Here is a 17285-nt window from a genome sequence, read left to right as displayed (position 1 = left end):
CAAAAGAAAGAACAGCTTAAGGGTTAGAATCTTCTAAATCGCCCCTTAACGAAGGTCCAAGCGTGAATTTTTACCACTCTTAGCATTTAAGTTCCATCAAAGAATAAGAAAAAGGAAAAAAGGTACAAAACGCAACGCTAGCTGAGTGACCCAGACGTGATTTCTTGGTACACTAAGCAGTTGTACGTTTTCTGCCACTGCCATATATGTATGTACTTATATCTCGACGTTTTCGTACCCTATAGTGTAATTGTGTTATACCACGCACAATGACTAAACGTAGAGTTCGTTCTGTATCGAACGAGACACATTAGGGAAATAGAAAAAAAAAAAGAATAAAAGGTGTCATTTCGACGGGAAGTTCACAATTAACACTACGTAATAACAACTACGTATAAAAACGTATTTTCGAAGCTGATTAAAGCTTCGAGTGTAGCAAACGAATTATCTCGAGTCCACACGATGAACGCCGATGATAATCGAATTCAGCCAGTTACGTGTCGACTATTTTCTAGAAGTTGCATACGATACACGAATATACTACGTCGATACGTTTTCCTTTAGGAGATTTAGAAGAACGATACGGACATTTCTTCAAACGAGAATTATCGATTGAATCCACACCTATTCATGTATCGTTTGTATTATCGTCATTATGTTTCCAATTCGACGTTCACATAATTTCGTGTAATAATCAACGAGAACCGACTAGGATAATAAGGAATAAAAGAGAGAGGAAGCAAAAAAGCATCATACCTGCACCAAAATACCAAAACAATTCCCGAGTACAAATCCGTTTTGGCTGAGGTACGCCCAACCCTTCCCGCCCCCCATTCTCGTTATATTAATTGTTAACGAAAAGATCGAAGGGAATTTAGAGCTAACTAGAAGTATGTACGTTTGAACAGACTGCCATAGTTAATATTATTATCGAGTACATATATTAAATAATCGTTTATTAAAGATGTGAATAATACGGCGAATTTCACGATATATGTCATGGTATATTGGGTGATTCTACAAAACTGGAATGAGCGGTGCTGTTGTAGTTTTACGGGTAAACACGAAAGATGTGGGCGAAAAAGATTTTGTATAATTTGATAACATTCATGGCAAAACGCATTGATAAAAAGTCTTTTCATGAAATCACTAGATATTTCACGATTTTTCTTCTAAAAGAGCGTGGTAGTTCAATTTTTATTCCATGTTATTCTTTACGTTGAAAAATACAAAACCCATGTAACAAAGAAGATACCCAGCGATGTCATTCAAAAAATACAGTTGTAGTCTATTGCGTGATTAACAGGAAATCGTCGCGTAATTGATTACTGAATCATGCGAAATTTTCCTGTATCCTTTCTTTCTTACATTCGTTAAAAAGGAAATACTTGTTCCAGTTCTTTAAATGACTGCACGATGAAGCATAGATGTCGAATTTATTGATCCACTGTCTTCCACAATAAATGATCAGCACTGTCGGAAGAATTTTAGGAATTCCACGAAAAGGCACGCTTTACGGTAATATTTGTACAGCCGTATGATCAAAATTTCCATAACAGTAGCGCGAATCGTAATAAATAAAAAAAAAATAAACACAGGAGGATCATCATTTTGCGTTTGTAAAAAAAAGGAAAGTGAAGCAGGCGACTTGCCTTCGCATTGACGAACAATTTTTAAACGTTTAATTGGAAATGTTCGTCGGTGATTATTAAACAATGACTGTTTAAGGACTATAACAGGAGTACGTTACGAGATCAAATGTATCTTGTTTTGTATGTATATTGATTATAGTCGAATAATAGTTTATGAATTAACGCGTAACAATCTCTTCCCATATTATTAGATACGTTCTTATTTTTCCTTTTTTTTTTATTTATCCTCGATGTACACCGCATTTATTCTTTTCGATAATTATGCCATTGAAACAATTCTTTTCAAACAATTCAACATTTACAAGCATATTATTGTCCCGTTATAAATATATAAATTCGACAGAGTAATCGAATTTGCGATCTCGAAACCCGTGGTTCATTTAACTCTTCCTTTTTTTGCATGTTCTCGAGGGCAGAATAAGTAAATGTTCTAGACGCTAGCACGGCGAAACAACATTGTACAGTTTCGTTAAATAATTTATTAGCACGTGTCTCGTTTAATACTATTAATGTGTAGCTTAATGTAGAAATGATCATTAGTACCAGTGTACGGCAATTATTTAAATATATTAGATCCATCAATAACAATGTGCAATGTTCATTCTAAAATCCTTCTATTTTCTAATCTTATCAAAGTTTGAGTACACAATTCCAAAATACAAAGTGTTCCTAAAGAAAATGATCTTAAGAGAGATAGCAAAAGAAATAAAAAGGAGTAATAAATGTTACTCCTGTTAAGATGATGTCAAAAATGCATATTTAATCAGATAATCATTATAACAACTTTTTAATGTAATTATCATTTTCTCTTATCTCAAATTCAATTTACTTGCAATCGTGGAATTTCCTAATTACTCTTTATATATGAATGTATTTGTGAAAAGTAATTGTTTTAAATACTACTATTTGCACAATATTGATGTATTCGCTAGATTTCTAAACAATTTTTATTTTATTAAATGTGCACTTTTAACACCATATCTTTAAAACACTTCTTATTTCACTTTATTGCTTCTATCACTTTCCTTAAAAGTCCATCCTTTTCAGAGACACCTCTTACATCCTTTTAGGAGACATCCTTTTCCCATGATCATTTGGTAATACTAATATAATTAGGTTTATAAAATGCTATTAATAAAAATGATTTTACAAGATTTAGTCATAGAGTTTAAAGATTAAAAGCATGATAGTGTTAAAATGCCTATTATTTAATATTTTGTTGGATAACCAACCACCTATTGACATTGTGTCATCAAGTCACTCTTAAGATGAATCCCATAACGCCGAAAAACAAGTTACTCATCGACCGCTGACTGTCTCTTCAAAGTCCTGTCCAACAATTCGTTACCAGAACCAAGTTCACCTCCTCCCCCAAATCCTTTCCTTATAAGTACACCCAAAACATCCCTTACGTGATCATAATAGAAACCAAGCGAGTATAGTAAAATAATTACTCACGAAAGTTGCTTAATAAAATTATATTTGTTTAACCGATAACGCTTAAACGTAGAAAGAAAGTCTACGACAAAAAGCCCAGTGCTTTTTTCGGGGCTCCCTTAAGTAGCCCCTTTTCCCTGGGAAAGTCCCAGGAAGTAGGGACGCGGGCCTACATTGCCGAGGCAATACTCTTGTCTCCGAGGATGAAGAAACTTGGAGATGTTTGGAAAAACATCTATCGATTCTTCGCCTCGAGGGTCAAGAGTCGCCAGGCCTAAGTACGTACGCCCCCCGTGGGGGTCGCCACAGCAGAAAACTACGTCTCTTCCCTTCGTGAAGTTCGCGCCTTGTAAATTCGGAATCCGCGAGTATAAGTGTCATCGTTAAAATAAAAGTTATATTGTTAAAATATAATCGATATCAACTTTCCTCCCCGAATTCCAACAATTTATTATTGGTTGTAACTTATATTAAAAACAAATTCAGAACTAAACTATAATAAAAAGCATGTAAATAGCTTATATCAAAATATTTTACAAGATAATTTTTTTTAGATTTTACAACACCTGAATTAAATTAACAGGAATCTGAATTCTTCAATGATTATATGTACATATACATACAGGATGTCCCGTAACTCCTCGAACACCCGGAAATGGGGGGTTGCTGGGGTGACTCTGAACAACTTTTTCCTTTACCAAAATATTGTTCGAAGCTTCATTTTTGAATTATTAACGAAAAACAATGACCAATCAGAGCGCGCGTAGAGCTCGCGCTCAGGGACGCAGAACAGAGGCTCACCGCGCGCGATCGAACAAATGCGTACGCGTTAAAAACGACCTTCGCTATTTTCTTCACGATTCGACTAATTGCAGTTTTTTCAAAAATTTATACAAATGTCGGAATGACGGCAAAAACCTATTTCTCTAAGCCTTATAAAAAAAAATGCAAAGTCAAATTTTTTTGAGAGCGATCGATAACCGTGAAGTCACGCGTACGCATTTGTTCGATCGCGCGCGGATGAACCTCTGTTCTTTGTCCCTGAGCGCGGGCTCTTCGCGCGCTCTGATTGGCCAGTGTTTTTCGTTAGTAATTCAAAAATGAAGCTTCAAATAACATTTTGGTAAAGGAAAAAGTTGTTCAGAGTCACCCCAACAACCCCCCATTTCCGGGTGTTCAAGGAGTTACGGGACACCCTGTATACATATATGTATGTACATACATATATTGCAACAAATAACTGATCATAAAATTAAAACTTGAAGTATATCTTTCATTTTTGCGACAAAATAACTTATTTATTTTTGGTGATTTAGATATCTAATATGTATCTTCGTTACGCAATTTTATCGTATCAATTTCCGGTGGCATGAAGTAAATTAATCTTAGAAAGGAAGTTTCGCCACTTGACAAAGTACTTAAGTAACGATTGAAAGTTTTCCTGTGATAAAAGTAATCTGTTATTTATTAATTGATATGTCAATTGATATGTCACTGTATTTTTCCGTTCCTCTTATATTAAATGATTACTTTTTAAGTAATACTTCTAAGTTCTTATTTTCAAGGAACATTAAACTTCATTGACTGAGCCAATTCTACATACATACATATTTAGGGATCTACTCATTCACAATAAAGTTTGAATGACTTTTATTAGTCATATTCAAATGCTATTTATTAATAGATACCATAAATATTTCTGGTTTACAGTAGGACCTCTGTTATAAGAATACTCGTTATTTGGTTATTCTATTATATGAACAGTATATTTCCTATTACAGTACTGTATGTAAACATACAAAATATTTACATATATACTTGCTTTTATAGGATAAAATCTATTCACAATGATTTCTTTAATTTCGTTAAAAAGGAGGATTGAACAATATTGTCTTTTTGATTTTGTATTCTATGTATGAAGTTATCTACAAACAAATTGTATTAATTTTATTTTATTTTGTCTTAAGTATTATATATAATCCAAGTACTAAACACTTGCTGTTCTATTATGTGAAAATTCTCTTATGTGAACACTTTTGTCCCTCAATTAGTTCATACAACAAAGGTTCTATTGTATTTGAAAGACATACAAACTTTCGTGAATAAATGGTAACAAGGCAGGTTACTATTATACAAACACATTTTACAGTCACTAAGATATTATCATTCTTGAACAAAAGTATCACTTAAGAACAACTTTACATCTACAATATCTGAAAGCTTTTCACTTTTTTATGATAACGTAATACACCCTTTACATGCATTGTACTTTGGAAAGGAAAGTACATTTAATAATATACATATATAAAACACATATATACACATATATCTGTTAATCTTAAAATGTATATAATCATATACACATTTGTCTGTATCTTCTGTCCTACAAGACATTTTGTCTTTCATTATTAAATTGTAAGTATTTAAGATGAAAATTTAGCAATATACTTTGACTTATTTTTTAATCATTTATTCATGATAAAAATGTAGCAATAATATGAGATTTACATATACTTATATACTATAACTCTAAAAATACAAAATTCAATGAACAAAATCATATTCCTAACCACTATGCTTATATTTAGCTTTCAAATTAGATTGAAAAATTTAAAAAAGATTGCTAGTTCCTAATAAGAATATAATTTTATTTAAGTATTTGTTAAATTAAAATCAATTATTTACTATAATTATTTTTCAATATTTAGCACTCAATCTGTAAAACACAAGCAATAATAAACAAGTCGTATCAATTTTTTAATAGACATGAATTCTACACATGCTAACACACTGTCGTTTTTCTTTTAATTTTTATTAAACTCAAGCTTTATTAATACTGTAATTGCGAATTAAAACTAATAATGAAAATGAAAAACAGAAATAGAAAAACATTAATACTTTTTATGATTGTGTCCGTATTTTAAACAATCATTTCACATTTTAAATAATTAAAAGAAAATGCAACGTACTCTAACCCTTCCAATCTTTTTAAATCATCAATTATATTCTATGTTCACGATTGTTTAACACCCTGCATAGATGTCGCCACTGCTATAAAATCAATGTTAAGACGATAGTTTACTTGAATTCTGTTATATGCTTTACATGTTTTAATATAAGAACCTCTTTATAAAGTTCTTAATTTATTTATTATAATAATAAAATACATCAATTCAATCGTGCGACATCTTTTAAGGAAGGAGCTACGTTGAGCTCGGGACTCTGATTTCCTTCTTGACTTTCTTCAAACACGGATTTTGGAATTTTTATATGCCAACTTGGTTTTCTAATAGATGTCATTTTTTTCTGAATTTTTAAAGAACTTCGTGATTTACGCTTCGCTCTTACTTGCTGTTGTTGTAACCGCTTTTGAATAACATACCGATTCATCTGTTCACGCGACAGTCTTTGCAACATAACTTTACATTCTCGAGTATTCTCAGTTACAGGTTTTACAATGTTCACTAAATTGGTCAGTGTGCATTGCCTTTTGTCGTCATTAACGGAAAGCATTTTACGCTTATCTAAATTCGCGTTTCCCTTAATTCTTATCCTAATCTTTTTACTGATTGTCATATTCTTCTGCTTGAATTTAGTATTCAATGTTTTGCGTTTTATTGGTTTAATTTTCTTTTTTCGCTCTTCCTTATTTGCATCTGTTATTTTCTCAGGACTAACCATATTTACTTGTGTATCCAATTCATGGTATTTTTGTCTCATAACAGTTAACTTACTCTGACCCTCTTTTATTTGCACCTCCATTAATTTGACCTTTTTCTTCAATGCCTTTTCATACTTCTTCTCATAACGTTTTATTTCTTTTCTGATTTGTTGAAACTGTGCCGACAAACGCCTCTCTTCCATCATTAGCTTTTGGATTCTTTGACTTCTCGTTAATTCCGCTTTCGATTGTAAGTTCTCGTTTGTAACGGTATACAGATTTATTTGCTTCTTAAGCATATCAAGTACTGTACGAATTTTATCTTCATCGCTAGTTCCTTCCACATTTACATTCTCTTTCATCCTTGCCTATATAAACTTACACCGACTTTTGGATAGTCACTCGTTTACTGGCTAACATAACCTTATAACTGCACTTATCAATACTACCGTTAGGTGGCTACAAATAGCAGACAATTCTCGCAAGTTCTTTAGCGATATCTACATTCTTATACAGCAGTCACTGAAATCAACTATATTTATGTCTACAAGAAAAAAAAAGTGATTGCATAGAGGGTAATGTGAATTAATGTGTATAGTGTTTCAGGAATTTGTTCCTGGAAGGAATGCGGGGTCCGATTGGGTCGTATCCCCATAAAGGCCACATTTTCTATCACAATCATAAAAATAAAGGCCCACGTGTATTATCACTATTGGCGGAACGCGATAACATCGACGAATCAGATCATGTAACACTGTGTGGAGGAAGATACGGGTGGGGCGAGGAAGTACCCCTCTCTTGTTCCTGTGCCGTCCAGGGGGCAAACTCCTAAGCTCTATACAAAGTAACACTCAACACTACTTGGTAAAGGAACATCGTTCCTAGGAACGCGTCCACGGCACTTACCCCGAACAAGAAACAAAACAAGATCAATTACTTTTATGTCTACAGTAGAATTGATAATGTGTTTTGTAGGTCTTGTTTAACAAACATTTTTTGTTTTTGAAACATCATTTGCAGTTATTTATAGTCTCTCAACTGTTAGAAGATCATCCATTTACATTGTAAGTTGCTATATAGAAGACCCCTTGAATTGTGCCTAATTTGTTGATTAATTAGGCAATTGATTAACTAAATTGAATAATTAATTATCGCTTGTATCGTGAAAAATTAAACACATCTAAGTTGAAAAAATGAGATTGCACTTGTTAAGTATTTAAGAAACGTACAATGTGCATTATAGTATCGAAGTTCTCAATACTGAAATTAATATTAGGTCATCGTAAAAGTTACAGTTAACTCATTTTTATGTAAAATAATTTCCATAATGTTCGATACACTTTTGCCAATGTGTTACAAGAGTATCACTTCCGCCTATACAAAAATCCGAATCTCTAAGAGAAAGAAAGACGCAAATGAATCTCCCCGATCCAAACCTGCTTTACATCCGAAAAAAATTATGCTTACAGTTTGATGATCTGCTTTGGAATTAATTCACTATATGTTCCTAAGACCGGGTACCAACTATCACTGCAGAGTCACAGATGTTAGTGTCAGCTACTTTGCAGGGTCACGCGCGGGTCGGGGGACTTTACTCTAGTCCAGTGATGGCGAACCTTTTGAGCTCGGTGTGTCGAAATTCTGAAAAAACCTAGCTTAACTCGAGTGCCGTGTCACATCTAGAAATATCCATAATTATTGCAAGCGTTACGACCTTGTACGATCACGAACTCGCTATGGTTCAGCTCCGAATTAACGATTCTGAACCTCGTTGATAGAAGATAGACACAGTTGTTTTTCGTTGTTGTTTGTGTGAGGATTATTTGTGGTCTGCTCGGTTTCGGCTGTGAGGTGACTCAAGTCGATGCGTGTCACCCAAAATGTCTTGGCGTGTCACCTTTGACACGTGTGTCATAGGTTCGCCATCACTGCTCCAGTCTTTTATAAGCCTTGGCGCCACCGATGACCGGAGCCCTATGTTTGTCAATGGGCATCGTTTCGGCCGCAGCATCGAGAGTCCATCAATGGATTTGCATTTGTTATATGTGTAGATTCAAGTCAGCGACGAGAGATAGACGCTCTACTGTCGATCGCGAAGGAGCGCGTACCGATAGCCGATGACCTGACGTTATCCCGAAATTGAATGTTCTAGAAGGATCTGGCCTCGGAGACAGGAAGGCGAGGACGCCTTCTAGTAAGAGGACTGTGAAAAACAATGCAACACTTACCCCAGAACTTCAGAATAGATCAAATCTACGTGTGAGCCCCTTCACTCGTATCTATACTCTGTATGAGCCATTCCACGCCAAATCGATCACTTTCGACAACCTGTCTTCCGATTTTGATGAAACTGTAATATGTTGTAGTCTATGTGAATTAATGATGAGTTTATGTCATCATTTTGTTGGCTTCCAAGTTATTAACAAATTATAACATGTTGAAAATCGCAGGTTTTTTGCCAAACATGACTGTCTAAACGAATTTTTATCTCGTAAACTACTATACTTACAGAAAAAAATTTTCTTTTCGTTTACATTGCAAAAGATGGTGCTTTCTAAGTATATTTTTAATTTTGTTGCACGCACGCATTTTCAATATGGAAATTGTAAATAAATTTTTATTTTGCAAAAACGAGAAATTTGTCATGTTTTTATGTGCGAACTATGGATCGAAATAGGGGATCCTACGTGTTTTTTGGAATTTTTTCTTTTCTACAACGTGCCTTTGGGGAAGGGTCAGACTTTCCGATTTTTCACGGATTTTCCCGATACATAATTAATATCCCGCTGATGCTATTATTAAACAGACTGTAGTTATATATTTTTCATTATAAAGTGTTTAAACGTTCATGTCTGAGTATGTTTGAAAATATTTCTTGAACGGCATAAAATAATTCAGTTTTCAACTACTTTTCAAAAACGGTTCGACACTATTATAACGTAAATCGATGTAATTCAAAATAAATGATTTCAGCATTTTCAGACTTTGGTTTTGACGACGTTAATAGTTAGTACCACATGATGTATTAATATGATAAATTTGAAAAGTTAGAAATTTCGATAACGCTGCTTTGCACAGGATACATTCAAACTTAAGTAGACACTAAACCCTCGTGTTATTGACAAAAATTATTACCACGTTTGTTCGAACCTAACAGAGCTATCTTTTATCGTGTTATGAACAGCAGATATTGATGAGAATTAATTTAAAATCGTGATAAGTAACCGCGATATTAGATAAAGATTTTATGTCGAGATTTTCTAGGAAGATTGCAAATATCTCTGAAAGAATAGCAAAGTTTGAATGAAGTAACGTAAGTGACAACATTAGCTCCAAACATTACTTTTACAATTTATACAGGATGGCTCAGAGCTAAATGGGATCATCTACATATCTGCCTTATTTGCTGTTGCATGAAAAACGTTCTTAGGACAAAGTTAGACTACTTACGTGTAATCGTGGTAACCCTATTTTTCTTTCAATACGCTTGTAGCAACTGAAAAAACAAATCAACGACTTTAATAACCATATCATTCCCGTCGTTAAATTTCGAGATATTTGCGTCTGAAGGTAATTGAAATTTCCTAAGGATTCACGCGATACACTGATTCACACATTCGTATCCAATCACAAGCGGTAACAGAAGATACTTTTACAACTCACTGTGAATTTCGGCACGAAATCCGCGCGCGGATGAACCTCTGTTCTCCGCCCCTGAGCGCGGGCTCTACGCGCGCTCTGATTGGCCAGTGTTTTTCGTTAATAATTCAAAAACGAAGCTTCAAATTACATTTTGGAAAAGGAAAAAGTTGTTCAGAGTCACCCCAGCAACCTCCCATTTCCGGGTGTTCGAGGAGTTACGGGACACTGTATAGGATTCCATTTAAAAAAAAAATGACAATAACCTTGAAATCTCGTAAAAAAAATGACCTTGTCAAAAAAACTGTTACCACGATTACGTGTGCCCCCTGAAATACTGTAACTTTGTCCTGAGAAGTTTTTTCGTACAACAAATAAGGCAGACATATAGGTGATCCCATTTAGCTGAGCCACCTGTATATTTAAACAAGTGATTGGTTTTACTATTATACTTCTACTGTTTCTTTGCAAATATTAAAACTTTCAAGCTTCAGAAAATATGTTTTGCAACCGATTATTAGATTTGCATTAACTGCAGCTAATAAGTTAATGATATTTTCTGCACTTAATGCGATTGAGTCAAAGGTTAGATTACCAATATGGCACAAGAATTTCGCGTGTTTCGATCACTTTTTCCTTCTTTTTATCATTCGCCTGGTATTAGTAACATATCCGCATATGTGTAAAAATTGTGTCTTTTTCAAAAAGAATTTCATCCCAAAGTTTACAGTAGTTTTATAATTCTGCAATAGTAAATAATAAAATAGTATTTAATTTTCCTTTCAATCCTCTACGTCAATTGTTAGTTTACCTCTTAAAATAAAGAACATAATGCAATTAGCAAAACAACATGGAGCATTTTATCTGGAAATTGAAGTAAAATAATAAACGAATTTTTATTGACATAAGAGTGTTTCGTTGCTTAGGAAGCTTGAGGGGAATAATCAAGAAGGTGTTATTCCAGAAACTGTGACACAATAATTCTGAAAACACATGTTTCAACAAAGTCACAATAAACAAAGAATGAGTAACCGCTTTTAATTGGATACATGCACAGATGGATATCAATATCGTTTAATCGATTGAATCGAATCACTTTTACAACATGGGCGTTTTCCATTGATATAATTATTCTAAAAGTGGAAACACATACAGTCCACGACGTTTCATTCAATACAATAATATTTTTTTAACATTACTCTCAACTCAACCTAAAATTAATAAATTCTATTTTTTCACAATAATAGATCCTATTTGAAGTAACTACATATATGCATTTATTTTGGGCAATTACTTATTTAGCATAGAAATATTCATGTTTTATAGAAGAAAGTATTACCTATAACTGTGTAAAATTACAATTATTTATTTGCTAATATTATTATAATTAGAGAATCTAGGATAGAAATGTTTCGTGAATATTTTTTTAAATTTCTTTAAGAGCGACCTTTCCCTCCTTTGTTCACTTAAATATTATACATATATGTATTCAGGGTAGACCAATAAAAATTACGACCTTCGGTATTTCCTAGAGATTACAGATGTAAGGAACAAATTATTCGAATAAATGTTATTTAGTATAAAAGAGACCTGATTTCTGCGTACTATGCTATAAATGGTGATCTCATTTAAAAACGATACTGATAACGAAGATATACAATCTATTTAAAGCATCTACAGTCGTGAAACTTTTATTTGCAAAGCATTTAATTTTTACTTAAACCATATTTTTATACCTTTTAAGGTAAAAGATATATAGTTGTGTGTTTTGTTCCTGACGGATCACCTTGTGCCTATATAATTAACAAATCATTTGCAGAGGAGCGATAAAAACAGATCGAAATTCGCCACAGATCTTTGGCCAAATAGATTTATTGCAAATTATCAGATTGCAGTGTCTAGGAGAGGCAATGTTTTGAAGAAGTAACGACTATTATCTATAATCGTCACTCAAAACAACACGATAAAATTAATCTTTGTTACGTATGTTTTTTATTGTATAATTGTCTTTGCCACGCTTAACTTGTAAATTCTACGAATTACCGTTAAAACGTACACAATTCTATAAAATTCGTGATATGGTGTTTTATCAGTGGTTTTACTGCACGGTACTCTCATGTGAACTGCGAGAAAACAACAATGTTAGTGTAAAATGTTAAATAAGTATAATTATGAAACACAATTTTTGCTTGTTCATTTCATTATAAATCTATGACTCCTAACTGATTATCAAATTTGAATATTTTATATGTTCATTTAAGGAGATACGATGAATTTTCTTTAGGAAAAATAAAGAAGTACATGTAGCATTGGATATTTGCATTATATTACTTTTATACCGATGTACAAAACCAGTTATCTGATTTCTGTTATTACTTCCAGTTCGATATTTTTATAAAATAAAGTTCAAGTTTCATTACAAGAATTAACGAAGATTTGCCGTTGATCCATAAAAGGATTGCTTCATTTCTTTATTCTGACTCATTCGTACGATAACGCAGATATCATACAGGAATCCCCCATACAGACTGTAGCAGTGAAATCATTTGTACAAGTATAACTACTGTAAGAACCTAGGGAAAAATATTGGGGAACCCCCCCACAAACGGGAGAACCGAACCCGGGACCTTCCGGCTTACCAAGCCAAGGCTTTGCGCGCTACACCAACCACTCCCTCTCTATTCTACCGTGCCGGTTTCCTATTTCTTGTGTACGGAGGCCCCGATGCTACACTACCGATTAATAAAATAAACATACTCTAAACTACATGTAGTTTCATATTTTACTCTAAATTCCTAGGAATCCTAAGAGAGAGGCAAAAATGTCTGCAACGCATTAAGTTTTAGTCTTTTCCATAAAATAATTTGTGTGGACCATCGATAATTTGTTTTCGTGTCAGAAAGTACCTAATTCTATTTAATAATTGTAAACACGATTTAGATATCGTGTTTATTCTTTTGTAATTGAAATTGAATTAAACCTTCTTAAGATTAATAATTTCAAAAAGATTTCAATTATTGTAACTTAGTAACGATTAAAAATGCTTACTTTTATGTACAATTTTTCAATGCAAAACTATCATACATAATTAAAATATAGTAAACATATGTACCATCACATGCACAGTATTTTCCGCATAAAGGCCTGCACGCTCTTTAATAAAGCGCCATGGAGAGGAACGAACCGAAGAAGTAGTTCTTAATACATATTTTAAACACGTCTCACTGTCAGTTGCAGCATATCTCTTTGCAGCGTTCCTATAAGACGTCTTTGTTTATAAAATGTTTTCTTCGTTTCTCCACGCTTCGTCTCGCGAAAATGCGTGCCTGCCTTCACGTATTTCTCTAGTTCGCTTCGCTTCACAGCGCAGCGCTTTGCTAAAGTACAGGGTGTAAAAAATTAATGGTCACGGCTTCAGGGGGTGAATCTATACCCTTGGATCGGTGGACATTTGTAAAAAGAAATTTCCGCAAAATTGTTTATAACATTGAAAATTAATGTAAAATTTTTTTTTACATCAACGTATTCTGCTCGACGAGAAGAGAAAAAGTGTGAAAGGAGTCATATGCCGCAAAAAAATAGTTTCCGAGATAAACGTTGATAGAGTTTGACAACGATTTGATTGTGTAGAGCAGAGCTGCTTAACTTCTTGCTCACGAGCAAATTTCCCCTCCCGAGGTTCCCCCACTGTGCGACCCCACACGAGTCCTCCCCCACAACTCCAGCGACTGCCTTTTGTTTATGTTACACATTCTGCGTGTTCGTACCAGTCATTTCGTACCAAAAAACTATCGCTGGAGTTGTGGTGGGAGGACTCCTCGCGTCCTCGCTGCAACTCGAGCGAGATCATCTCAGTCGCATAGTGGGGGAACCTCGGGAGGGGAAATTTGCTCGTGAACAAGAAGTTAAGCAGCTCTGGTGTAGAGCTATACGTATAGGACCTACTAACCTACTAACCTACTCTACACTGCCATTTGGTAGGATCTAGCCGTGTAGGGCACGCTCGGTATAATGATGTGCGTGCCCCTACACAAACGCAGTTTAAAGGGACAGCAAGGTATAAACTCGAAGGCAGGCCCGAACCAAACGGCGTTTGTGTAGGGCAGGCTCGGCAACTTCTTCCCCGCTGTCGCTTCACGAATTCCGCTACCAGTGTTCCGGTTTCCTCACTATCAACTATTTCATATTGCCTTTACCGTGCTTTACCTCGCGTAAATGCGAATGCATGGAATATATGCGTGAGGCGAGGATACAGCCTCCACATTTCCACTCCTAATCTCCCCACCTCCTCCAATACTCGACAGGAGTTTGGTGGGGGGGACCCAGGAGTAGGGAGAGGAGTCGCTGCAGCTCGCGAGCCGCCAGTCACCCAAGCCTGGTGTAGGGGCACGTACACTATTATACCGAGCGTGTCCTACACGGCTAGTCCCACCAGATGGCAGAGTGTTAGTAGGTCCTAGCCTATACGTATAGCTCTACACAATCAAATCGTTGCCAAACTTTAACAACGTTTATCTCGGAAACTATTTGTTTGCGGCATATGGCTCCTTTCAGACTTTGATGTAAAAAACAGAATACGTTGATGTAAAAAAAAATTAACATTAATTTTCAATGTTATAAACAATTGTGCGGAAACTTTTTTTTACAAATGTCCACCGATCCAAGGATATAGATTAACCCCTTGAAGCCGTGACCATTAATTTTTTCACACCCTATACACGCCAGCCTTAATATTCTTCGAACCGCACATCTTGGTAGTACTATACATAAATGCTATACAACAATGACGAGCGAACAACCTTAAAATATGTAACCTAATTTATTCACTGAAAAATTGTTCATTTGTAGGATAGAATTTTATTATTTTCAACATAGGTAACAATGAATACATTTTTTATCGACAAAAATCGCCATTAACTTTTAAAGAAGAATATAAACTAATGAATCTAAAAAGTTTAAATATCGAAGATTTTTATTTCATTTTAAGCAAATAAAGCGTATGTGGCCCAGAGCAATAAAATACACATAATGCATATGTATACATAATAAATAAATATATTGTAACAAAAAAGAAAATTAGCGTGACAGCTGAAAAATACCAAGGCTTTCTCAATAAGACATACATATGCGGATGTTTGCTGGCTGAAAGTTTACGAACCGCTTACTATCGATATTGTTGTTTTATTATTTGTTTACCGGTGTGTGATTTGATAAATTATGGATATTCACAACTGAATGCAAAGTATAATCAGAATATTCTTGAGATCATTATTTTTAAAATTTTCTTCCATATATTAGCCTTTATTTCACACTTAAATTATGAAGTAATGTTTTATTCTCCCCTCCACCTTTAGTCACATTCATTGCCTAAAAAGTGAAAATTAGTATATTCATGGTTTTGGCATAAAGGGAACGGTAGATATTATTTCTAGCGAAACACTATGGCCTTTTCGAAAATTATTTCATATTTAGATTCAGATATCGTGCTGTACGTAATCATTTTAGCTAATTCAAGTGGGTCGCGTAAACTAGTTCTGCAGGTTGCAGGTTGCTCATCGCTGTTGTATTGTATAATATTCTTACTAGCACAAGCTAGATAATACAGGGAAAACCGTTCACAAATCTAAAACGTACAATACATAAGGTGTCAACGGGGAAAACCGTTGTCATATTTGAAACACAAAGAAAAGTGTTATTAAAAACCTTTCGTAACGAACAGCTCCAGGAAAAAAATATCAGTTCTGTTGAATTCATGCGAAGATTACACCACAAGTTACACGAAAAGTTTTGTTTGATAAGGAATGAATTCTCGGCTGAGAAACCTAATAGAGGTGGTGAAAAATGAATCTAAAATTTGGTTGCCAAATTGCAACCGACAGTTCACGCGTTTCCCTTAAAACGGCCATAATGATAAGTTTTCAACAAAAAACATGTAGGAACTCTTTTATTTACTTTTGAATTCGTACTTCTGTTTTATAAAAAGGACACGAAAATGCACCTTTACGCCGTTGAATCGCTTTTATTGGAAATTATTGACAAATTGTACTGATTGCTTTGGTAGATTTCGTGTTAAAATAGCTTATATGATCGGTTGTTCCTGGACGCATTATCAGTAATCCCCTTCACCCCGATGAGTCAATTTGATTCAAGAGCAACACATATAAAGAGACAGGAGCACCCGTTTACCGTTATCAGTCTGCGAAGACACGTTGCACCGAGTGGATCATAATTTTACATTCCAACAAAATATGAAATCGTTCGTGTTGCTCTGCCTTTTGGTGACTTTGTGCGCCGCACAGGTAAGTGTATACACGAATTTTGATCATCGAAATTCGGCCAGTTTGAGAAGCCAGTTTCTATTTCCTTGAATCTTTCAGACTATAAAGTGATACTATGTCAGATGACATTCTTGAAAATTTATCAAATACAATGGAAAATTATTTGTTTCAAACTTTTTACCAGTTGATCCTTTATTATACTTAATATACGTTGATACTTTGTGTACATCTTAAACAAACTTAATAATGTGCAACAGATAAGTATTGTTTCACCAGCATCAAATTTGTATGAACAAGTAATTGCCAGAAACGAATAATATTGTCCAGTGTGATTTTAATATTGTTTTAACGCAATGTTTAATACATAGGTTTGCAGTTTTAAGCAGTTTCATACTTGAAAATTAAATGGTATTATTTCATTACTACAAATATTAGGTTGCCCGGAAATAAATTGCGGTTTCTGTACATGAGATTTAACGACGTGTAGTTTTGCTTAGAATGAATTTACGTTTCGCAAGAGTTCCTATTCCGTTACAATAAAAATCAGGAGTTCTAGAATTAATAAATTCCACCATGGTATTTACAGCATCCTCTTTATCGCGGAAGATTTTTTCTCGC

The 17285-nt window shown here is 34.3% G+C and overlaps 2 protein-coding genes across 2 annotated transcripts in view; one reads left to right on the top strand and one right to left on the bottom strand.

Moving 5' to 3' along the window:
- Positions 1 to 6257: 6257 nt before the first annotated feature.
- On the bottom strand, positions 6258 to 7124 carry LOC108573031. Its single transcript, XM_017935387.1, has one exon. It carries the CDS (start codon positions 7110 to 7112, stop codon positions 6258 to 6260), a length of 855 nt encoding a protein of 284 aa, XP_017790876.1. The 5' UTR covers positions 7113 to 7124.
- Positions 7125 to 16593: 9469 nt separating this feature from the next.
- The window catches only part of LOC108573101, a 5111-nt gene continuing 4419 nt past the window's right edge, over positions 16594 to 17285 (top strand). The window contains exon 1 of the mRNA XM_017935468.1: positions 16594 to 16688. Within this exon, the coding sequence (XP_017790957.1) occupies positions 16638 to 16688 (51 nt within the window). The 5' untranslated portion in view covers positions 16594 to 16637. The remainder of the gene's footprint in view (positions 16689 to 17285) is intronic.

The sequence above is a fragment of the Habropoda laboriosa genome, unplaced genomic scaffold, assembly GCF_001263275.1.
Source record: "Habropoda laboriosa isolate 0110345459 unplaced genomic scaffold, ASM126327v1 scaffold89, whole genome shotgun sequence".
NCBI classification, from domain to species: domain Eukaryota; kingdom Metazoa; phylum Arthropoda; class Insecta; order Hymenoptera; family Apidae; genus Habropoda; species Habropoda laboriosa.
The sequence above is the reverse complement of the archived record's forward strand: the minus strand, read 5'-3'. Positions and strand labels throughout refer to the sequence as shown.

What these genes read in the sequence shown, in the direction of transcription:
- LOC108573031 (XM_017935387.1), bottom strand. Translation starts at nt 7,112, where the DNA reads ATGAAAGAGAATGTAAATGTGGAAGGAACTAGCGATGAAGATAAAATT.